At 33.6% G+C, this 25,750-nt stretch overlaps 1 protein-coding gene across 2 annotated transcripts in view; it reads right to left on the reverse strand.

Moving 5' to 3' along the window:
• The window catches only part of PIK3CB (phosphatidylinositol-4,5-bisphosphate 3-kinase catalytic subunit beta), a 174,917-nt gene that overhangs the window by 40,507 nt on the left and 108,660 nt on the right, over positions 1 to 25,750 (reverse strand). For both annotated transcript variants that reach the window (XM_045856942.1, XM_045856943.1), the window contains exons 5-11: positions 23,719 to 23,898; positions 21,691 to 21,861; positions 20,836 to 20,913; positions 15,829 to 16,080; positions 15,215 to 15,311; positions 11,917 to 12,047; positions 9,657 to 9,707 (exon numbers count right to left, since the gene is read on the reverse strand). In XM_045856942.1, coding sequence (XP_045712898.1) covers positions 9,657 to 9,707; positions 11,917 to 12,047; positions 15,215 to 15,311; positions 15,829 to 16,080; positions 20,836 to 20,913; positions 21,691 to 21,861; positions 23,719 to 23,898 — 960 coding nt within the window. The remainder of the gene's footprint in view (positions 1 to 9,656; positions 9,708 to 11,916; positions 12,048 to 15,214; positions 15,312 to 15,828; positions 16,081 to 20,835; positions 20,914 to 21,690; positions 21,862 to 23,718; positions 23,899 to 25,750) is intronic.

The raw sequence follows: 25,750 nt of genomic DNA on the forward strand, positions 1-25,750 counted from the left end.
ACATCATGTCACCAGGGAAATGCAAATTAAAACAAAAATGAGATACAACTATACACCTATTTGGCCAAAATTCAGAACAGTGACACCACCAAATGCTGTTGAATATATGGTGCAACTCTCATTCACTGATATTAAGAATGAAAAATACTACAACCACTTAGGAAGACAGTTTGGTGGTTTCTTACAAAAATAAACATACTCTTACCACATAATCCAGTAATCATGCTCACTGGTATTTACCAAAAGGAACTGAAAACTTATGCCCACACAAAAACCTGCACATGGATGTTTATAGAAGCTTTATTTAAAATTGGCAGAACTTGGAAGCACCAAGATATCCAGAATTAAGTAGATTGATGGATAAACTGTAATACATATAAACAACAAAATATTTAGCACTAAAAGAAAACGAGTTATCATGCCATGAAAAGACATGAAGAAACCTCAAATGCATATTACTAAATGAAAGAAGACAATTTGAAAAGGCTAAATAATGTAGGATTCCAACTATATGGCATTTGGAAAAGGCAAAATTAGGGGTACAATAAAATAAGATCAGTTTGCTAGGTATACAGGTTGGGGTGGGAAAATGAACAGGCAAAGAATAGAGGGTTTGCAGAGCAGTAAAGACCCTCTGTATGATATTATAATGATAGATATAAGCTGAAGTATGTCCGGAAAAAGCCCAGCCACTGTTAATTTAATGAGAACAGTTTGCACAACATTGATGTAACCTGGCAGCCAAGGAGAGTGAAATGGAATGTGCATGCGTGAATAATGGTGACTTCACTGTACTAGTCAGTGGGGGTGGTGGATGCCATGAAGTGAGCATGTGTACTGTGGCCATTGCATTCAAAATGAGCAAGTAGAGCAACAGATCTGCAATAAACTTTGTGTTAATCTTGAACGTTCCTCCACAGAAACTATTCAGATAATTCAGAAGGCTGCAGCTGTGGGCAACTGGTGATTGGCAGCTTTATCAAGACCCTGTGCCTGCTCAGGCATCATGTCTCCTGCAGTTTTTTGGCAAAACATCAAATCACCCAGGTGACTCAGCTCCCCTACAGCTTAGATTTGGTATCCCGAGACTTCCTGGCTTTTCCCAAAACCAGCATCACCTTTGAAAGGGAAGAGATTTCAGATCATCAATGAGATTCCAGAAAATATGACGGGACTGCTGATGGCGATTGGGAGAACTGTGTGAGGTTCCAAGATGCCTAATTTAAAGTGGGACTGAGGCATCATTGTGCTATGTACATTGTTTCTTGTATCTTGTATCTTGTTCATTAAATGTCTCTATTTTCCATATTACATGGCTGGATACCTTCTAGACAGACCTCATATGCCATTATACATTTGTCCAAATCCAGACAATGCAGAACACCAAGAGTGAAGCCTAAGGTAAACTATGGACTTTGGGTGATTATGATGTGTCAATATAGGTTCAGTCTTGGTAACAAATGTACTGTTCTAGTGAGTGATACTGATAATGGGGGAGGCTATACTCATGGATGATGGTGGCAGATATATGCCAAAATCTCTGTACCTTCCTCCTAATTTTCTTGTGAATCTAAAACTGCTCTTTAAAAAAAGTCTCATTTAAAAGAAATAGACACACAAATACTCTATGTATTATTATAGTAAAAAACATGTATTCTCTATTTGACAAGCTTAACTTAGGTTTCTCTGAAAAATGATCATGAGAAGTCAGAATTTGAAAATGAAACTCCTACACTCACACCTTAAAGTGAAACCTATTACTGCTAACAACAAAGTATAAATTGTTCATGTCACAGAAAGGCAGACTTGCTTTAGGTAAAATACTGCAAAAAAGCTAGCAGATCTACTATTTCACAGATCAAAATTACACTTTAAAGATATATTATAAGTAAACATCCTGAAGAACTAGAAGTTAACTAAGATGGGAGAGCATGGGTTTGGGTGGGTAGTTGTACTGCGAGTGTTTGTTGAGCTGTGGAAAGCACAGCACTGAATGATGCCAAGGTAAAACAACCAACTACCAGAAAGTGGCAGAAAGCCCAACAAAACACAGAATCTTGCATTCTTTTACAAAATCCAAAACAATCAGTAATTAAAAATTATACTGTAAGTATAACTGGTGAACTTATATACATGTTCAAGTGCTTGAACTAAAATAAGGGAAAATCATAGGTGATAGCAATGAAAATTACCACCCATATTCTCTACTTTGTCTTTATGTTTAGATTTTTCAAAAACATACACATATTATAATAGTGTACTTATCAAAATAAAACAAAACATATAAACCTTGCTATAAGCACATTTAAAGTAAACTATGGCTATTTCCCCTTCACAATGGAGAAGGCTGGAAAACTCATCTGTTGTCCTCAGAGAGGCTGGAAAATCAAACAGCATCTTTAGCAGTGTGCTCCAGGGGACAGAATTAACAACTTGTTGGCTTAACTGGGGACTTCACTAACATGTAGCTGGGATGAGACAGTCCATGAAGACAGGGCTGGTGTGACAAAGACTGAGAAGATGGTTATGTAACTGAGAGATTGAAAACAAGTGGAACTGAGTAAATAAGTAAATATATTGAGATTAGTAGGAATCCAGATTTTTCACTGTCAAAGAAGAAATTAAAATATGGAAATTCAAAGGTGAGAAAAAGAATTTTGTGGTGTTGGATCCAAATTAGAAGCACTGGTAAGAACTCATGGTTTTTAATAGATAAAAGAAGTATATCTACACTTGCATTTGCCCAAATATATGCAAATATAGACATACAAAGTCTGTCCAGAAGGTATCCAGCCATGTAATATGGAAAATAGAGACATTTAATGAACAAGATACAAGATACAAGAAACAATGTACACAGCACAATGACCCCTCCCTCAGTCCCGCTTCAAATTAGGCACCTTGGAACCTCACACAGTTCTCCCAATCGCCATCAGCAGTCCCGTCATATTTTCTGGAATCTCATTGATGATCTGAAATCTCTTCCCTTTCAAAGGTGATTCTGGTTTTGGGAAAAGCCAGGAAGTCTCGGGACACCAAATCTAAGCTGTAGGGGAGCTGAGTCACCTGGGTGATCTGATGTTTTGCAAAAAAACTCTGCACAAGATGTGAGGTGTGAGCAGGACAGTTTAGTGGTGATAAAGCTGCCAATCACCAGTTGCCCACAGCTGCAGCCTTCTGAATCATCCAAATAGTTTCTACAGAAGAATGTTCAAGCTTAATACAAAATCTGATGCAGATCTGTTGCTCTACTACCTCAGTCATTTTGAATGCAAGGGCCACACAGTACACATGCTCACTCAATGGCATCTACCACCCCCACTGATGAATACAGTCAAGTCACACACGTGCATTCTAGTCTATAGTCTACAGGTTATATGGGTGTCGCACAAACTGTTTTCATTATCTTAACAGTGGTTGGACTTTTGCAAGGCAGACCTCATACATATATCATCTCGCTGTATCATGAAAAGGACTAAAAGCAATTGCATGCCAGTAACAATGAGCATACCTACTCCCCAGTTCTTAAATTGAAAATACTTTTCACAAGTAAAAGGGATCAGGACTCCCTGGAGAAATTACTGATTCCAAAACTGGGGTAAAAGAAATACCAGATGATTCTGAAACACTGTTGTATCAGAAAGAAGGGAATGCTCAAAGAATGAATGGGACTTGTCAAAAAGACACAAGCAAAAGCTTGAACGGGCTGCCACTGGCCAAATCTGGGTCATTTTGAACATCATAATAAATGATAGTAACTAAGTATGTCATTAAATAAAGCAGAAATCATGGATTCATATTACTATAAATAAAAAAAGAAAAAGAAAATAAATGAAGAAGGCCCTGGCTGGCGTAGCTCAGTGGATTGAGCGCAGGCTGCGAACCAAAGTGTAGCAGGTTCAATTCCCAGTCAGGGCACATGCCTGGGTTTCAGGCCATGGCCCCCAGCAACCGCACATTGATGTTTCTCTCTCTCTCTTTCTCGCCCCCTTCCCTCTCTAAAAATGGATGAATAAAATCTTAAAAAAAAAAGAAATGGAGAAGAAAACATCTATCTTATGGTATAAGCCAACTAATAAGTCCAAAAGGAAAAAAATAAATTTGAAAATCAGCACTTGGCAAACCACTGTAATAATATTGGTTTAAGTAAGGTATATTGATAACTATTAAAACAACTACATAAAAATCTGATGTAAAACAGGAGGTCTACTTAGAGTCAAAATATCCGCCCTGCCTGCATAAAATACTAACTATAGAGAGAAACTTAGCAGATCAAGTGATAACAATTAACATCAATAGTAATCAAATAAAATGACACTGCTGCTTCCTGATAAAATGCAGTAAAAGGAACACTCCACCACCTATATAATATTCATGTTAAAAATGCATACCTGGAATCATGATAAAAACATTAGGTAAATCCAAACTGAGTGACATTCTACAAAGTAATTGGCTTGTATTCTTTAAAAAAATGTCAGTCATTAAAAATAAGACTAAGTCACTTAAAATGAAGGAAACTAAAGGCACAGAAATAAATCACAACAAGTAATCCTGAGTTGGATTTTATACCTATAAAGGACATTACTGATCCAACTGGCTAAATATGAATGTAATGTGTGGTTTAGACAACAAAAGTATATCAATATTATTTTTCTGATTTTTATAAATGGATTCAGGTTAAGTATGAGAATGTCCTTGTTTTTAGGAAAAACACACTGAAGAAGTAAGGGGTGAGAAGGACATGGCAGACAGGATATTACTCAATCACAAATGATTCAGAAAAATTCATTCACACGCAATTTGGTAAAACATGTACTAAAATGTTAACAGCTGGGGAAGCTGAATGAAGGCTATATGGGAACTTAAACTCTTATGCAAATTTTCAGTAAGTTTGAAAAATTTGTTTTAATATTTGATATTTTGATTCCCTAAAACTGAAGGTTGTGAACACTCCTGATCATTCTATAAAGAAAACATTCTAGGTAGGTCCCCAGAACCTCTTAACTAAAGGCTGAATAATGACATACATTCTCCAAAGCCAGCCATTAATGTTTTGTGCCTGTTTCTGCCATAAGAAAATAAGACATACTTTATTTATAACATAGATCTTTTAGATTAGACCAGGGTTTCTGAATCTTGGTATTGATATTTTTGTTGTAGGAAGACAGTCCTGTGCATTGTAGAAAATTTAGCAGTAACCTTGAACTCCACTTACTAGGTGCCAGAAGCATCCTCCAAAGTCACGACAAAATCTCTAGCCATTACACTAAGTAAAAAAGGCCAGTCACAAAAGGATAAAATACTGCATGCTTCCATTTATTTTAGTTATCTAGATGGTCAAATTCATAGAGACAGAAGTACAATAGTGGATGTTAAGGGCTGAGGGGAGAAAAGGAAAATATGAAGTTGTTTAATGGATACAGAGTTTTAGTTAGGCAAGAAGAAGAAAAGTTCTAGAGATCAGTTGCACTTAACAATGTGTTAAGAATACTGTGAATATATATATAACACTTCTAAACTATATACTTAAACATGATTAAATGGTAAATTTTATGTTATGTGTATTTTATCACAATTAAAAAAAACAAAAACATTTTATCCCTGACTGGTATGGTTCAGTGGGTTGGGCATGGTCCCACAAACCAAGAGGCCACTGGTTCAATTCCCAGTCAGTGCACATGCCTGATACCTGGGTTGTGGGCAAGGTCCCTGGTTGGGAGTGTGTGAGAGGCAAATGACAGATGTTTCTCTGGCACATCAATGTTGCTCTCCCTCTCTTTCCCTGCCCCTTTCCCTTTCCCTTAAAAATAAATAAATAAATAAATAAAAAATTTTTTAAAAATTCTAATTCCAAGAGTAGGTGTGATTCTGTTAGTAAGATAATGGTAAATTCAACCAATGAACTGTGCATCTATATATTATACATATGTATACATGTGTTTTATATATACCTATAAATATACACGCACACAATTCAACAAGTCAACCTGTGTTGATCTTATTAAGGAATGTAACCTCCCCTTGGCATATACAGTGAATATTCAACTAAAACAGTTCTATTGATTCCTGTCACTCAAAAAAGCCATAAAGTGTTAGAAAAGATATATCTTTTTAAAATTACTAATAACAGCTCTGGGGAAGGAAAATGAGTGCCTAACACAGGGTTCCTTTAATGAGAGAAAGCAGATACAACCAGAAATCTGATCTGCTAAGAGCCATGCAGCTAGTGAGAAACACAGTCCAGGGGAACTCCAGCTCAGAATCAAGGAATACAAGGAACAAGAGGAGGCTGGGGAATCATCAGAGGGGTTATCAAGGGATCTGCAGGTGGAATAGCTCTTTTGGTCAATCATGCTCTTTCCTCTGAGAGTTTATTTGAAAACGTATTTGAAAAAATAATGAAAGAAAACCTCCATAATTTGGTGAAGGAAACAGACATAAGAAGTCCAGGAAGCACAGAGAGTTCCAATCAAGATAGACCCAAACAGCACCACATCAAGACACATCATAATTAAAATGCCACAGGTTAAAGATAAAGAGAGAATCTTAAAAGCAACAGGAGAAAAGGAGACAGTTACCTACAAAGGAGTTCCCATAAGACTGTCAGCTGATTTCTAAAAAGAAACTCTGCAGGCAAGAAGGAACTGACAAGAAATATTCAAAGCCATGAAAAGCAAGTACCTATGACCTACATTACTCTACCCAGCAAAGCTATCATTTAGGATGGAAGGGCAGATAAAGTGCTTCCCAGACAAGGTAAAATTAAAGGAGTTCATCATTACCTAGCCATTATTATAAGAAATGATAAAGGGATTTTTATAAGAAAAAAAAAGATGAAAACTATGAACATTAAAATGGCAATACATTCACAATTATCAACAATTAGATCTGAAAAACAAACTATGTAAAAAAAGCAGAACAGAAACAGAATCAGAAATATGGAGATCATTTGGAGAGTTATCAGTTGGGAAGGAGAAAGGGGATAATAGGGGAAAAGGTGCAGAGATTAAGAAGTACAAATTGGTAGGTATAAAACAGGAGGACATTAAGAACAGTATAGATAATGGAGTAGACAAAGAACTTAGATGCATGACCCATGGACATGAACTAATGGGAGGGAATTGCTGGAGGGAATGGGGATACCGGGTAGGGGTGGGCAAAAGGGGGAAAACTGGGACAACTGTAATAGCATAATCAATAAAATATATTTTAATAAATAAATGAAATCTTTAAAAAGAAAAATTAATTTTAATTAAAAAAAGAAATATAAAAAGTAGAAATCCTTCTACAGTGTAGATGGGGTTGTAAATTTTCCATCTTTATGGTAAGCAGCTTGGCAGGATTCTTACAAAAACAGCACATACCTTTTGATCTAATCATTTCATTTCTAGGAATCCATCCTATAAAATACACATATGTATAATGAAGTATGCTCAAAATATTAATTGCAGCACTGTTTTAGTGTAGAATAATTGGAAGTAAGCAAAACGTCCATCAATAAGGGAATGTAATGGACACTAATAATTAATGCGGTGGACTGTTAAGAAGAAACCTTAACATACAGACATGACAAGACCCACAAAATGCATTAAATGAAAAAGGAAGAGATTATATAATAAAAAGCTCATTGATTTTTGTAAAGAGGGTATTGACATTTGCGTATAAAGTACATAAATGCAAACATAGCATTAGGTTTGGCAGCTGCAAGCTAAACTACACAGTTATCTCTGAGGAGGAAAGTTTCTGGGAGTTACAGAAAAAAACCTTCATTTTTGGCTTCACAATTTATTAACTGTATTATATACCCAATTTAAAAAACAAGGGTACATCAGCCCTGGTTGGTGTAGTTCAGTGGACCGAGTGCCAGCCTGTGAACCAACAAGGGGGTCACAGGTTCAATTCCCAGTCAGGGCACATGCCTAGATTGCAGGCCAGGTTGCCAGTGGGGGGTGCGTGAGAGGCAACCACACATTGAGGTTTCTCTGCCTCTCTTTCTCCCACCCTTCCCCTCTGTCTAAAAATAAATAAATAAAATCTTTAAAAAAAAATAAAAAACAAGGGTACATCAAACCTGGGCAAGAATATTACAGCAATATTAAAACTAATAAAGGGTAACTACAAATAGGTGTTAGAATGAAGACATCCTTATATAACTGTTATATAGGGATATCTTAAACTTAAGAGTTTAAGGGATCTCTTAAACTTAGAGTATGTCTTTTAAGAACTGCCTGACTGATAAGTGTATAGTGGTAATAAACTTCTTTTGCTTCATTACAGAGAACTGCTCTTAAAGTATTTATAGTAGCAGACAACCTGCACTACAGAGCTACAGAAAATTTTTAAAAGATTTTATTTATTTATTTATTTATTTATTTTTAGAGAGGGGAAGGGAAAGAGAAAGAAAGGAAGAGAAACATCAATGTGAGAGAGAAACATTGACTGGTTGCCTTTCGCACATGCCACAACTGGGGACCAAACCTGCGGCCCAAGCATGTTCCCTAACCAGGAATCAAACCAGAAACCTTTCGCTCTGTGGGACAATGCCCAACTGAGCCACACTGGTCATGGCAACCTATAGCAATTTTTGAAAACTCTAATGGCAAAGCCGAAGACAACGTGTGCCAGACATTTCTCCAAGTAGCCAGCATTAACTATTGGTTTGATTCACTGCAAATGACAAAGATATATACATTATCTACACTTTGCCTGTCAGCTTCTATATAATTACCAATCTATACAGAATGGCTGCACTGAAAATGGCTTTACACTTAAAAGTTGTGAACTGATGACATGAAAAGAGAGTGTCAGATTAGAACTCAGTAAAGTGTTGAACTAAAAAAGTTCTTTAAATTAAAAAATATAGATGGTAAAAATATTATATATATATTATGAACTAAGTAAACAAAGTGATATGTTTTGTAGTGTCTGGGCAGAAAAAGTAGAACTACTGTGTGTGGCAGAGACTGCTGTTTTTCCCCCAATATACATTCTCCTCTTCTTCCCTTAGTAGTTACAATCTCTTACTTTCAGCCAAACACATGACTGCCCAGTTAAAGACTACATTTCCCTGCCTCACCTGTAGTTAAGGATGGCCATGTGACTAAGTTCTGGCTAATGAGATATAAGCAGATATGAGGCATGTCACTGATATCCTCAAAAAGAATGAGTGTAGCCTCTAGTTTTGCTTTTCCTGTTCTTTCTGTAGACAGCTCAAACACCACTATTAAACCATGAGATAGAAACTAGATGTAAAATAAGACAGCACACCAAGATGCAAGAAACCTGGGGTGATTATATCTGCTCTGTTACATGAGAGAAAAAAAGAAAAGTTACAGCCTCCTTCTTGAACTGAATTACATTCACAAAGACTGCATTGTTAATCTATGAGATGTCATAGTATCCCTTACAAACTAGATGCTGAACTTGTGTTTATATCAGAAAAGGGCTTACCACTGAACCCAGACCACTTACAGACAGCTGCCATTTAACAAAGCATTAGTATGTACACACTCACCCACACTCACCCACACTCACAGACTGTTCTTGCATGTGCGTCTGGTCTTCCGTAAGTTCATTGCTGTAAGTGAGATGAAGGTAGCTAATAATAAGCACAACTGTATAGTAAGAAAGGGCCATTTTAGAACCTTGATACTTACTGATACATTAGCACTATCGCTGCTTGCAATCTCAGCTGCCTTTTCGATAATCTGTTTAAAAAGATTTTTAAAAAATCAATTCAGGCTCCTGTAATTGTAAAATTTTAAATATAAATGACAACACTTGTACTTAGACTACATGTAGTCTGGCATTTCTATGCTTTATAATGTAAACATGAATTTTAAATGCAAAATGGTAATACAAAGTGATTCAGAATCTTCAAACTCGTGACAACTAGGAATCAATCAAGAGCATTACTATAAGGGATTGTGACTCCTAGGATGCACTAGGATAGTCTGTAGGTAAAATGAATAGTGGCTTTCATATGGATATGGAAAAAAATAATATAGGTAAATATCTTCTGATTAAGAAAATAAAGAGGTATATTAGAGTTACTACAGAGTAAGTTTTGTCCTGTCATGTCTTCTTTGAATTAACAGATATCAAAAATGTCAAGTAATGTCAAAGAGAGTCTAAAAATATTTTTCAAACCATTAAATTCCAAAGGCCTCTAAGCCTTGATGAAATGTGACCCCCAGGAAGAAGATGAGTGGTAAAGAATCTGAAAATCCATATCTGAGTTAGGTAATCTTAAACTAATAGTTTGTCTGTATCCTCATGTGTAAAACATAATGATAGTTCCCATCCTATTTCACAAAGTTGTTATAATGATCAAAGGAGATTATGATTAAACAAATTAAGCAATGAAAATAAAACTGATTTGAAAAGCAAAAGTATGCAAGTAATTACATCAAGAAAATTCCATTTTTTAAGATGTGGAAAACTTTCTCTTTTCATATCATTATTATTTGATTTGGTGTTTACAGTGATCATATAAAAACTGTACTATTAAAGGAAACCCAATAAGTGTAAACATAGTTGGACATTTAAAGACTAAAATCTTCATCCCAAGCTGATCTCCAAAGGCAAAGGAAAGTTCAGTGACTGGTTAAACATAACTTAAGCAATGTTGAAATAAAACATTCTTTAAAAACTAGACTTCCCTTAAAATATCAGATTAAAAACATTCATATTTGCACAAGATATTGTATTTGTAAAAATACTTCAAAAAGTATCTCATCTAATTCCAAAATAAGTAAAACTGACTGTCAAACAAAACATAATTGAACACAAAAATAGGCACAGATAGGACTACTATTTTTATTTTAAGGAATAAAGCCATGACATTAATGTAATGGATGAGTCAAAATGTACCTTTCTTTACTCAATGTACACTAAGGTATGGGGCTCTTGATGTATTTGGGATTTCTACTGCAATAATCACAAAACATTACTGGTCAGAAAAACATTTACAGGAATTTGAAATAAAAAGTTTCTTTTTAGGTGGATAAAAATTCAACTAAAATGCAAATTTAAAAAAGAAATATTGAATTGCATAAATTTAATTTACATACTATTTTTAAAATCTACAGGTCTGGTAGTGTTGAATATTAAAACACAATCAAGTTTACATGTGGATTAATTTAAATGCTATTTAGAGTAACACCATTTTTTAAAGGTAACTGGTTCTCAAATGGATTAAGGAAATAAAAGAAACATTATTAGTTGAGAATTTGCTCAAAGATTTCATCATAAAAATCAGCATCAATCATACCCGAAACAAAAATGCCAAATCTGAAGATAAAACATGACAGCTTAGCTCTCTTAGCATGTAAATTATTGTAGCCCTATTGTAAACCCCCACAAGGTATTTTCCTTATCCCCAAGACATGCAGCTTTATATTAAGGGAATGCATTTAGAAATGGAAGTCCTTGCTATAGATTCAAATAATAGTACTTTAGAAAGTCCTACTAACTGTAATATTCAATGTAAACCATCTTTTCTTTCAATACCAACTCTAACGTAGCAGCGATTATGCCTTTAATCTCAGAACCAATATGCTGGAATGTTTCACTGTACATTTCACATGTTCAGAATTACATATAAACACATTTACAGACCTTTTAATTTGAAAAAATCTCTGAGAACAATTAATGATTTCCTCATTTTATAAATGAGGAATCTGAACTCCAAAGATAACATATCTCACTTGATCAGTGACAAAGCCAGAAGTAAATAGAGTTGGCTCCCAGCTCAGTGGTCTTTGCACTGAACCTGTCATAAAGCTGTCAATTTATGTGATGTTTTGAAATAGGAATAGAATTAAACATACAGAGCTTTGCCATAAACACGTAGAGCCAGAAACTAATAATTCAATTATTCCATGTATAGTGCAGTCCTTTAAAAAATTAGCTTACCTTGTCAAAGGGAGGGTAATAATAAGGTTGTTTTTTATTCTCTGGGAATTTGATATGCAAGGCTGTTGCATTTTCAGTATATGGATTTGTTTGGACAGTTCCCATTGGATTCAACATTTCTTCAAGTTCATCTAAAAGATGCAAACAATTTTAATTCTTAAAAAATACTTTTGAAACTAAAATAAAATAAAACATGAAGGGATTTCAACCATGAAGATTATTTTAAAAGTGTGTCACCTAAGGAAGTTTGACAAACAATTTTAACAGTAAGCCTCTAATTTTCTGTTAATGTTTAGCACAAAATTTGAATCTGGGTTTACATACATTTTTTAAATGAGAAAATTAACAGAAATGAATAGCTAGTACCCCACCTCTTTCTTCAATTTGGTAAGTATTCTCAATTAAGAAAAAAAACTTAACTTGAAACTGCTCCCCCTCTATCAAAATTGGGTGGCCCATAGGATTCATTATTTCATCACTACAGACAGATTTCTTAATCACATGTAATCTGATTTCTATCGTCATCACAGTATCAGACTGATGATTTTCAAAGTCATCAATGGCATTCTTTGACAAATGTAATACTCCTTAATTATTTCAAACTTCTGATATAGTTAAACACCTTTTCTGGTAGTTTTTATAATACTCCATTCAAGTGGTACTCCTTTAACCTCACCACCTGCTTCTTTCAAGGCACTTCTTCCTCTTCTCTACCACTCTAAACATAGTCCATTCACAAAATTGTGCATGGGAATCTTAGAATTTCAGTGTTGTCCTAAAACACTGGAGTTCATGTAACTTTCTGATTTCACAGATAAGTAAACTGTTGAAGAGAGATGAAACCCAAGATGAGAGAACAAAGCAGTATAACCTGAAGCCTCCCCCTCTCTAAAATTAATTCCTCATTTCTTACATTGATTTTTAAGTTATTCTCTCTGTATTTCCTGAAAAAGTCTGGCTAGGTCCAATGAAAAGACAGTAACACAATCAGAATTATCTCCCAAAACTAGAAAAATCTTTTAAAAATTTACAAGTTTCAACTACTTAATGCTTTGCGCATCTTTTTTAACACTCTCAATCTCAGATTCCATTTTCACTGGATTGATGCAATTCTTATAATTTATACACCTCTAAAGCTGCCTTCTCTGCAAATTATGACCCTATATTTGCTAATAGCATTACACTTAATTGCCCTACCAAATGCAACCTATCTAAAGTCAAATGTAGCATTTTAGTATTTTAAAAAATATTTTATTTATTTACTTTTAGAGAGAGAGGAAGGGAAGGAGAAAGAGGAGAGAAACATCAATGTGTGGTTGCCTCTCATGCACCCCCTACTGGAGATCAGGCCTGCAACCCAGGCATGTGTCCTGACTGGGAATTGAACTAGCGACCATTTGCAGTCCACTGAGCCATAACAGTCAGGGAACATTTTAGTATTCTTAGCAGCCCCCAGCTTTATGGAGGTAACCATGCTTAAAAGTGATCACAAACCCCTGGCTGGGTCACATGGTTGGTTGGAGCATTATCTAATGTACCAAAAGGTTGTGACTTTGATCCCCAGTGAGGGCACATGCCTAGAACTTTTAGATTCAATCCCTGATTGGGGCATATACAGAAGACACCTATCAAATGTTTCTTTGGCATTGATGCTTCTCTCCACATCCCTTTCTCTCCCTCCTGCCCTACCCCCTAAATCAATGGACAGGTCCTCAGGTGAGAATTTAAAGAAAAAGATCACAAAAAAGGCACTCTAATATATTACAAATGCAGAGCACACATTGATATAATCTCTAAGATAGCAATTTATGATTATCAACATCACAAATGTATTTATTCTTTGACTCAAAAAAGCCACTTCTGGGAATTTATCTTAATATATCATAAGCAAGGTTATTCCTTATAACTATTAAAACTATCAAAAGTAACTCTGCTTTAAGAAGCAGCAGCAGCACTATGTGTAGAGAGAAAAGGCTGAAAGGGTAAAGAGCAGAACACTGCACAAAGTACGCTATTTTATGGAAGAACAGAGAGAAAAATAGAAATCTACTTTTATATTTCCTAGTATATACATAAAAAATTCTAGAAAGACACAAAAGCAACCAATAAATGTGATTATTGATGACCTAGGAATTCTAGATAATAGATTACTTGTAGCTCATTTCTGGCTTGCTCCTATGGGGGATAAACATGGCAATTCTACAGCTGATACATGCAGTGAAAATGTGTTCATTTATTATTTTTCATCTTACATTTTGTTAGAGATAAAGCTAAGTTCATGGTATGCTAAGTTAATACCATCAAAAATTGCTTGATGATTCTAGAGAACATGTGTGAGTCTAAATTAAGATTTATAAAAAAGCATATTGCTGAAATGCTTAATTTTTATTCTAAATGTGAAACTCTAGTTCTTCTTAAGATATGTGTACATCACTGCTCCCCTGTATTTGGAGAGTAATGTGATTAGTGGAAATTATTGGAGGTATATTCAAGAAAAAAGTAGCAACATGCATACACATAAATTGTACAAACATGTTCATAAATTGTAATTTATGTAAAAAACAATTATGTGTATAACCAAAAGCAATTTCTCACATAGTAAGTATCAATACATGAACATTTTCATAAGTCTGTCACCCACAAAATAATTAAAAAATGCAAGTTAGTTCAAAATTTTATTAAATATCTATAAAGACAAAAAATACTCACTAGTATAATACAAGTTCTACACTAAAAAATTCCACACCTGGGAAAGAGTACAGAGTAATGGGAAGAGTCAAGCAGTCTTTTGTACAAATCCTAGATATAAACAAATTATGTAAGACTGACAGAGGTTTACTTTCCTTATCTGTAAAATGGAGATAAAACCATCGATCTTATGAGGATACGTTAAGTTGTATTTGAAAAATATAGGCATGTAAAAGGTGTTCTTCTTAGCTCATATTTCAGGCTAAACCTTTTTTCTTAGTCTTCCCATATTAGTGAATTTTCCTTCTACCAGTATAGAAATGTAGTACAACTATGAATAATAAAGACAATGTTATAAAAGACATTATCCCCTATGAGAAATTCTCAAAAACTTATAAATACAAAATGTTTACAGCAAGAACACATTAAAATAATAATATATATAGGTACAAATTACTGAAATATATTAAAATAATCTATGGAAATTTGTTTTAAAATAAACATAAAGATATAAAATGATAGTTTCTTTACTAAATTGAAAGGAAACATTAGCAAGTCCACTGTGCCAAAAGTTACTCTTTAACACTAAGAATTAAAAAGTAAATCTTACCAGGAAATGAAGACCAGCTGTGCAATATTATGTCTCCAGACCTCAACTGTCCTTTAAAGTCAAAAACCATCGTATTTACCCATGCTACAGGATAATGCTGTTGAAAAAGATACCATTGCATAAATATGCTAAGAACGAATTTAATGTGAATGTTCATATAATTCTAGATACTTATATATTTGATTACAGATGAGTCCCAGACCCCACAAAGTGTGCTAAGTGAAGTATGATCTATGATATTTTAAAAATGCATAAAATTCTGAATTCTTCAAAATATGTGGCAGCTGAAATTTCAGTTAAGAGACTGTGGACCAATAATTTTTAAAATTCCTTCACTCTTTTTCACCTGTACCTCCTAAAAAGTATAACATTTATAATAAAGCACTTATAGTATGACATTTACTAAAATAAATTTGTCAAAAGAGATGAATGAGCAGAATATAAAAAGGGAGATTTATTCCCTTTGTAAAATCAGTTCTTAGGTACCAAAGTTATATGATATAATTTCATTTAGATTACTCCATTATGTCAAAAGGTCTTAAAATTATTCCATTACAATATTATTTCATTAAGTTATTCCATTTTTAATTTTTCAGAAGTTATTAGATAATTACCACTTTCCCAGATTTCCTGATGGTCTGATATTTAGAGGCATTAATCGTTTTAGTTGATTTCTTCGTTTTCACTTTATCCAAAACTGCATAAACAGCAAAACATAATCTTGCCATTCGTGGCAGGTCACAAGTATTAATATCAAATTCCAGTGGTTCATTCCAAATATGATCATTTTTCCCTGATATCTCTGAGCTTACAATGGTTTTACACAGAAGTTCAGTACCATGAAAAAGGCCAGCCCTGACATGAACCTGTAATGAAGGAGACAAAAATAAATACAGAATCATGAGTATCAAACCAATGACACACCTCTAATTTTGGAGAATAAATATATACTGGGAGAAGCAGCACATCAACTCCAGAAAAGACTGTCTGGCCACAGAGAATGAGACTGTAATTAATCAATATTTTATTAACTAAGCTGTTTAACCTATTTTTCACTTACTCAGCAGACCAGATAAAAAATGCCAGGGGCCTCAATTGTATAAATAGGTCTGAATAAGCCAAGATGACAACTATAAAAACTATTATCATATGCTTACTTTCACTGACTTCATTTACTTGGGGCCTTGTCTTACTCTTCTGTATACTTGAGAAGATAGGGATGGATAGAATGTCTCCAAAGTCTTTTTCTACTTCTAAATAATTTATGAATAGGTCATTAAAAGTAGACAACTAAAGATATTCTATTCATATTTATGATTATTCTAAATATCACTATCTTTTTGTTTTTTTTTCCAAAGACTCAAGTCCAGAATGATGCCAGGGATACGTAAAATGTCCCCCCAAATATTATTCATTTATTTATATAGTGGTTTTTAAAGATGTAATCTAATTATCTCCAATTTAAAGGTGTGTGAGTGGTAGAACTAAAAGCAGACACCGACTCAATGAAATACATTAAACATTAAAGTCTAATGTTTTATATCAATTATTCAGATGTGACATTAGCACACAATGGTACTCAAATATTTACTGAATAAATGATACCTATGTGGAATTCTTTAGGTTTGTCTTTCTTAAATTTAAACAAAAGCTTATCAATAAAAAGTTTAACTTGCTAAAAGAGTTACTATCCTAATTTTGAGAAAACACTCAATAATATCTACTTTATAGATATTAAAACATTTTAAATAGTGATTCAAAATTTTGAATATTGACAATAGCATCAATTTTTAAATTTATTTATAATATATTACAATTATTAGTTTAAAACCTATTAAAATAATTAAAACAATATTATATTAGCATAAATAAAACTATAGATTAATAGACTACATACTTCATAAGGTAACAGGGAAAGAATGGCTTATTTTAATAACTATTATTCATTAATCTAATCTCTGCAAAATAAACACAAATGGATTAAATGGTTAAATATTTTTTAAAAATAAAAAGCAAATTAAAAAGAAAAATTGTTAAAAAGTTATCAAAATAACTACTGAAACTGTTTCATGGAAGTTGATTATACTATTCTCCCAACTTTTATGAATTTTCAAAATCTTCCTTAAAATTTTTTTTAACTTATAAAAGAAAATTACTTACTTCAAATACAAACTATTGTCTATAGAACAGTAACGATTAAAGTAATAAGGTTTACAGAGGATTACTAAAACATTTGCAGTAAACTCTCAGGCTACCAGGAATTTTTATCTAAACACACACCTGATTCTCTTCAACTTCATAGGAAAGGGACTATTCCACCATGCTCCAATTTCCAAAGTACTTAGACCTTACTCCTTTGCTCCTCTGTATCAGGGAAAAAAATCTACTTTCCCAGCCCCTAGCAGGTTATAAATGTATCCAAGTCTTTTCCATATCAAACTCAACAAAAATTTTCCTCCAGAATTTAACTAACCATAACCACCTATTTTCTTTGCCATAATGAGAATGGCACCAGCATCTACTAAGGCACTCTATGTCTCTTACTTTTCAATACATCATGATGCCTTGCATACAAGGGGAAAATGATCTGCAATGTAACCTTAAAAAATGAAATAACAAAATACTATATATACTCATTAAAAGCACATTCACATCTTCACCTCGTGAAGGAAAGAATATAAATAAAAGTAGTTTATAGTAAGTAGGTTGGCAAGAATGCTGGTAACCTTGGATTTTATTTTGTAATATTATTTTTAAATATTTAAACATTAATATTCTAGAGAGTACCACATAAAATAGCTTGGTGATCTAAATTCAAGATCCTATACACAGACATAACACCAAATTCCACAATCAATCCAAAACTCATTCAATTTAATAAAAGTATGAATAAAAATGAAAATACTTTTGGTACAACTTTTTAAAAACAACCATTTTAAGTTTTTCTCCCCGCCGTTAATCAGTTTCAAGATTGAGTAGCCTTAGCCTTAAGCAACCTTTGTTTATGTCCACATCTCTAAACTGCTTTAAATGATATTTCCCTGTGTTCCCTGAAATTAAACTAAAAGCCTGGGGACTTTCATTTTCAGTTTGTAAAAAATATGATAAGAATAACTTAAAAGAAAGATTTATATAACAGCACTTTTAGGAAATCTCTGTATCTACCTTCATGCTATACTCAAAGTATCTAAACTATGAGATACTAACAATATCAGTATTTTTAACAGCCAAGACAGAATAAGAGAAAGCATATTGACACAGGGCACACGCTTGGGTTGTGAGCCAGTGTCCAAATGTGGTGTGTGAGAGATAACCAATCAGTGTGTCTCTCCCTCTTTTTCTCCTTCCCTTCCCCCCCTCTAAAAATAAAATCTTAAAAAAGAAAATAATTCATTCATTACTCCTAAAAACATGACCACAAACAATAGAATCAATCAGTCCAGCTTCAAATATCTGATGGAACTTGGAAAAACCTATGGAAATAAAATGTCTCTGACAAAGAAATAAAATGTAATAAAAAAAAGAAAGCAGGTAGTGAAGGCTTCTTTGGTCTTCTTCAGGGAGAAATTAAATAATAATAAAAGACTAGAAAATCTGTTAATTTGATCGATCTTTATAATTACAAAAGAATTAAATAATATAAATTGCCTACAGAAGACAAATACAGTAAATACAAATGGGAAGAACAAGTAGGAAATCCCTTTACAATATAAATTACATATCTACACATACAAATCATAGAAAAAAATGTGTATATATAATACTTCACATGACTTTAGGACAGATTTGCCTCTATGTGATTTTTACCTTTAGGGATACCCAAGGAACTCTAGTGAAGATGTGTGACTGTCCAAGATGTATTATAAAGTAAATAAATCAAGTTGAAGAATAATGTATATAGTATCATCTTTTTTAATAAAACAACCAATCAATAAAATAAATACAACCAAAACCCATTCAATACTGAAACCATATGTATATATATTCACATAAATATGGGGGTCATTCACAACACTGGTTAACCTTAAATCCCATATGATAATAAAGAGATAGGTAGACAAGACCAGTAACTTTTTAAAAAATCTTATTTGGACTTTTTTTTACCTGTTGCAACAATATTATAGTTTTGTAATTGAAAAAAAATTAATAAAAGAAATTTAAATTAAAGGAAAAAATGAAATTACCACTAAAATAGAAAACAATAGCTAATTGGCATAAGCACACTCATTAAAAGTTCAAATCTAGCTAAGAACATAAGAGCAAAAAAGCCCATATTTTAATGATAGCTACCCAGAGAATCTTTAATGTCCATTTACAAAAGCAAGCTATTGGTAACTTTTGGCAAGGTGCTCCTGAATATATTGTCATGTTAGCAAATATCTCAAACTGAATCTCTCTCAGATCACAAAACTATTCACTTAATTTCCTGCCAAGGAAAATAGGGGTAAATGCATACTTTATACTTTGAGACAAAATGCCTTAAGTCTTTGTTTAATTGTATGGAGTTGTGCAATAAATCCCATGTGTTAACGACTTGTGGTCTATAATGCAGTCATCTATTTTCCTCCAAGAAATGGTGGAAATATTATATTTTCTGTGTTCAGCGAGTTTAAAAGAAAAAAACAAGAGTTGGGTGAAGCTCTAAGCAAGGCTGAAAAAGAAAAGGAAGTTTGCATACAAACATGTGACCTACAGCTTCAACTTACATTCCATTTGCTAAAGCAATTTCTTTTATATAAATATAGTAGGGGGACCCCCCAAAACACAGAATTTATTTATAAAAAGTTGGGTATTTATTCTTACATGTTTAAACTTCAGTGACCTTCAAAGTACTCTCCATTTCATGCAATACACCTACTGAGACATTTCGTCCACTGCTCAAAAACAGTTTTTAACGTCTGAACATTCAAAGCACAGTGTGGGAAGATATGCTCAAAAATCACCAATCATGAAATGGGCTACACATTGAAAGTGTCTTCAAAAAAAATTTCACTGAAGCCAAATGAAACCTCTCACAACAATATCAGCTGGTACACTGATACAGATGGGTTCTTAGAACACTCGCCTAGTAGAGGAAGCCTGTATTAGAAGAAGATAATTCCCTCCAGAAGATAATTCCATTTTGGGGCTGGGGGGCGGAAGGGGGGGCTCCCCCTCATATATCTAGAAAATGTCAATCTATCCATTATATCTCCAACTTTTTAAAGACTTTAAAACAAAAATTCTTAACTGTCTCTTCATAAATTACTATATTCTATCTCATATAATTGACCATTATTGGTAAAATTTAATTTGCAATGTAACATTCATTGAGCATATCAGTGAGTTATTAAAATAATGGAGCAAGCCCTGGCTGGTGTAGCTCAGTGGATTGAGCACGGGCTGCAAACCAAAGTGTCCCAGGTTCGATTCCCAGCCAGGGTACATGCCTGGGTTGCAGGCCATAACCCCCAGCAACTGCACATTGATGTTTCTCTCTCTCTCTCTCTCTCTCTCTCTCTCTCTCTCTCTCTCTCTCTCTCTCTCTAAAAATAAATAAATAAATCTTAAAAAAAAACCACTAACGTGATAAAAAAAAATAATGCAGCAGATGACAAATTCAAACCTTAGCAAGTACTTACTTTTACAGTTTCTTCTGTGTTAAGTTTACTTCCCTTTACCAAGACAATTTGGAAAGGGCTGTTATTTTCCCAAACATGCTATAAAAAAATGAAATAAATACAGAGTATTTTAATGAAAGACATGAATATCTTATGCTAACAAATCATCTCATCAGTTCTCATGTCCACTCATAAAATAATGAAAATAGGCTTTTGAACTAACTGAAAGTCACATATATTAAATTAAGTATCATAACCACTAGGTAAAACACAGGCAGCATTATAGGTAACATCTTAACCATCAAGGAGTATTTAAACATACAATCTGTTAAGACTGGATAACTATTTAAAATATGTTAACTGTTCCCATGAACACAAACTTAAAATTTCCCTTTACAAATGTATCAGATTCTGAAAAAAACTGTGCCTTTGATACTTTTAAAGTATAAAAGTACTCAATAAGACAGGCAAATTAATACCACAACTTTATCACAGCTAAGCTGATAAAAAATGAAATATACTAGTAAATCAACTATTTCTGCACATCTAATTTTTCTTATCACAGTGTCTCAAATTACTCACTGAAGTCTTATGTTTAGCTCTAATTTCAAAAAATATGTAATTTAATGGTATTTTTCTATGGCACCAATAGAACAACAGAAATATAAATGGCACATTTACATTTATATATAGCTTGAGTAAAGAAAAACAATAGTAATTGGACAATAATTATAAATGGTGATAGATATTTGGCAAATATGCATTGGTTTTCCCAGAAGGAGAAGTGAGCAAATACAAATGTGTGAGACTTAAGCATATAACTTAACAAAATCACATGCCTTTTGGGGTTCCCAAAAGTTAACACATGAAACTTACAGAAATAATTCGTGTTTTCTTTGGTGGTAAAGGAAGAGGAAAGTTAGATGAATTTCGATTTATGGCAGCCTCTATGGCAATCATTTCCTGTTCATACATCTTTTTGATCTTGCAGCATTCCACAAGCATAAAATGGGGCAAGGTCCTGTTCATTACACAGTTCCGGATATACTAACAGTGGCAAGACAACAAGGTAAGGATATTCAAGCAAATACTTAAGTCAATAGAAGAATAAAATTAAACTGAACAATACTGAATCAAAATACCCTATAAAAGTATATCTTAAACAACTTGATCTCAAGTATATGAGAATTTAAAATCTCAACCTAAAAAAAGCTACTGTTAACCTAAGTACATAAGAACTGAGCTAGACAATTCTTACATGTTGTAGCTAATCTTCACAAAACCTCTGTAAGAGCGATTATTCCCCATTTAACAGATTCAAGAACAAAAATCAGAAGGGTCAAGTTACACATCTAGTATCTTTAAGACCTGGATTTAAATTCACCTGCCTGACTTTTTTTCTGATTATTTTTTAAACCTTGAAGAAAGACATGCTTCAGTCTAGATGTTTTGTCTTTTGTTTTCTGCACTCAATGCCTGACAGTTTGGCCAACAGGCATACATTTCTAGAGGCGGGACTTGAACGTCATTGACTGACGTCACAATGCAAGCTTTCACTCAGTTAGAAAAAAGGAACACGTAATTGTGCCCACAAAGCCATTTCTTAAGTCATCAAGTGGCCAACTCACACCTCCCCATGGATTTCTGAGGTAGACCTGGTACCATTTCAGCACAGGGCTCCAGGCTGCCATTACTGTTTTCCCAGAGAAAACCTAGAGGCCAACCCAGCACGATGCTCTGTTTGTTTGTATGAAACCAAGATGACTCTCCAAAGGCATATAAAAAAACGGGTGGTTATTCATATTAACAAAAATTCCTAACAAACTGAATAAAATCTAATGTATTACTCAAAAGAAACACTACCTTAGACAGATATAAAGTGAAATTCAATGTATTATATTGAATTTAAAACTACTAAAAATACATTTTTTAATAAAAAAATTATCCAGGATGGCTTATAAGTAAAATTACATGATATTATGATAAATAGATTCATTTAAAACTTCTCAATATGAAAGAGGTATCATTCCATTTCCTTCATATTGCTTTGCCTACATTATATATTTTCTCTCATGACCTTGTACAAAAATATATGCATAACTTTATTTTTTTATAATAACAAACTCATTTCTGACAAAACAATAACTTCTTCTTATTAAGAAAAAGTGTTAAATTAAAGGGGCAGGAGACTACTTAAAAATGACAAAACATGATGGGAATAAGTCAGTACTTCTATGCTCCTACTAAGCACTTTACATCTGTCTTCTTTCTCTTATGAGCTAGAGTTCAAGGACTTACTATCAGAATGCCACAAATACCAAAGCTGTACATGGAAGTTATAACTGCTGTTAGGCTTTCAACCTACTAAAGTTCAAGAATTGAGAACCACACCAAAAATCTGAAAACAAAAGTATGAAGTTCCCTGTTACCTGATAAAAAAATCACAGCTCCTATTCTCAAACAGCACTTAATATCTGGCATGACTGAATTCCTCTTTCTCAAAACAAAACAAAACAAAACAAAAATAAAAGTAATCACATAGTATTCCAAAGTCTTGTTATTATTTATCTGACTTGACACTCAGCTTATTACGCTTTGTATCTCAGGGGTGTCAAACTCATCTTCAGTGGATTGAGTGGCTGCCTGTGAACCGAAAGATTGCCAGTTCGATTCCCAGTCAGGGCACATGCCTGGGTTGTGGACCAGGTCCACTATTGGGGCCATGCGAGAGGCAACTGATCAATGTATCTCTCGCCCATCAATGTTTCCCTCTTTCTCTCTCTCCTGCTTTCTATAAAAATAAGTAAAATCTTTATATCACATTTTTAAATCAGAAATTTCAATCGTCAAATTGTTAAATATACATATATACTTCTCTGGTAAATTCATAATTAATACACATACCTGGAACTGGATTAGTGGGTGATCACCAAACACATATTCTAATCTCCCGCTAATTTGCAACACATAGTCATAGGGGCTAACTTCATCTTCTTTCCCATGAATAGTCAAACGTTTCTGGATTGCCAATTCATTTATTTTGACAGGATTCATATTAGGAGATACTTGAAAGCTAAACACATCCTAAAGAGGGTGGTAGAAAAATGAGACAATTTTACATTTTTGCTAAAAACAAAACAAAACCACTCTTTACATTTGTACTTATTACTATATTATAAAGTCATTCATAATATTTAATATATGCACACACACTTTCCACGTAATGTCAGAAATTTTCCTATTTTCTAAATATACTGTGTCTATGTCAAATATGTTAAGATCGATGATAATTTTTAATTCATGTTACACTATACAGAGTGCCACAGTTTCTACAGGTCAGATAAATATTTAACTAAAGTTTATTATATTTAACTAAATTTATCATTAGGTAGTGTTCATCACAGGCATTTACCAGTGAATATCCTTCTTTTAAAGAGTTATAAGAAAAGCCCTGGCTGGTTGGTGTGGCTCAGTGGACTGAGTGCCAGCCTGTGAACCAAAAGGTCACCGGTTCAAATCCCAGTCAGGGCACATGCCTGGGTTGTGTGTGGGCCAGGTACCCAGCTGGGGCCTAAGAGGCAACAGATCCATATCTCTCTCACATTGATGTTTCTCTCCCTCTCTCCTTTAAAATAAATAAAATCTTTTTTTTAAATCTACCAAAAAATCCTGTACTTTTTCAAATTTAGTATGTATTAAAAAAGAATTACATGTTGTTGCTAGTAAGAGATCTTTATACCAGTTGAACCATAAATTAACAATTCTGATTTTATAAACATATAAAAAGAAACAAAAAAATTTTAATTAGTGAAAAGTGAAGATACAGTTGTGATGGAATATTATTAAATATGTGCGTAAACCCCAGAAGTATAGATATGAAAGATTATTTGATAATATCTTAATCCTCTCATAATCTAGCAAAATAATTCCCCACCATATGATCATCTATCAAAGATATAAGGAAGTTCATTATTTCCCAAGGCAGCCAACTGCTAACCTGGACAACCATTAGAAAATTCTCTATACTGACCTGAAGTTGATTTTTGCAACATTCCCCACCAAATTAATTTATGTCACCTCCATTTTCACAAGGTATCTCAAACCTACTGGGTCTTCCTATCTATTTTCTTCAGCATTTTTACCCTTTCCTCCTGTACTTTCTATATGAGTTGGTACCTTATTCATCAAAGCACAAGAACTAAAAGATATGTGAAGTGACTTGAGAAGTCTTATCACTTCCCTTTCCTTCCCCATCTCACTTCCCAAAACATACAATGATCACCTTCTCTCCACCTTCATTATTATGCTCTTCTACTTCAATAACTCTTTACATATGTCCTAAAGAGCAATGTAGCTTCTTATTTGATTGATCTCTTATACTATCCACCTCAAAAGTAACCTTCGCCCAGCTCAGAAAGTAATCTATCTTTAAAAGAAGAGCAGCAAGGAGATATGATAGTCTTTTTTAACATAATACAAATGCTCATTAACTGTCTTAGGCAGTGGTACACAACAGAACTCTCTTTAACAATAAAAATATTCTATTCTGTGCTTTCCAACATAATAACCACTGGACACAACTGGCTTGATATGTGGCTACTAAATTACACATGCGGTTATTTGCTACTACATGCAATACCACAGGTCTGGATGATTAAGCACAGGCTCCGTAATATAATCATTCTATGATCCCCACTTTCTCTCTATTTCATACATAAACTCTTCAGAAATACAAAATGACAGTCTCATTATCAGATAGTAAGAATCTACAGAAAGCATAGAAAACAGAACTGGGCTTGAAAAACTGCAGGTACTAAAATTAATAGTCAGAAAATAAAGCAAGTGTGGTTAATGTTTTTCAAGAATTAAAAGCACCTTGAAAATGAATAAAGATCAAGTATATATGAAGCAGAATCAAAGAGAACCCTAAGAAATA

Source organism: Phyllostomus hastatus, unplaced genomic scaffold, assembly GCF_019186645.2.
Source record: "Phyllostomus hastatus isolate PE091 unplaced genomic scaffold, TTU_PhHast_1.1 phas_scaffold_129, whole genome shotgun sequence".
In the NCBI taxonomy this organism is placed as follows: domain Eukaryota; kingdom Metazoa; phylum Chordata; class Mammalia; order Chiroptera; family Phyllostomidae; genus Phyllostomus; species Phyllostomus hastatus.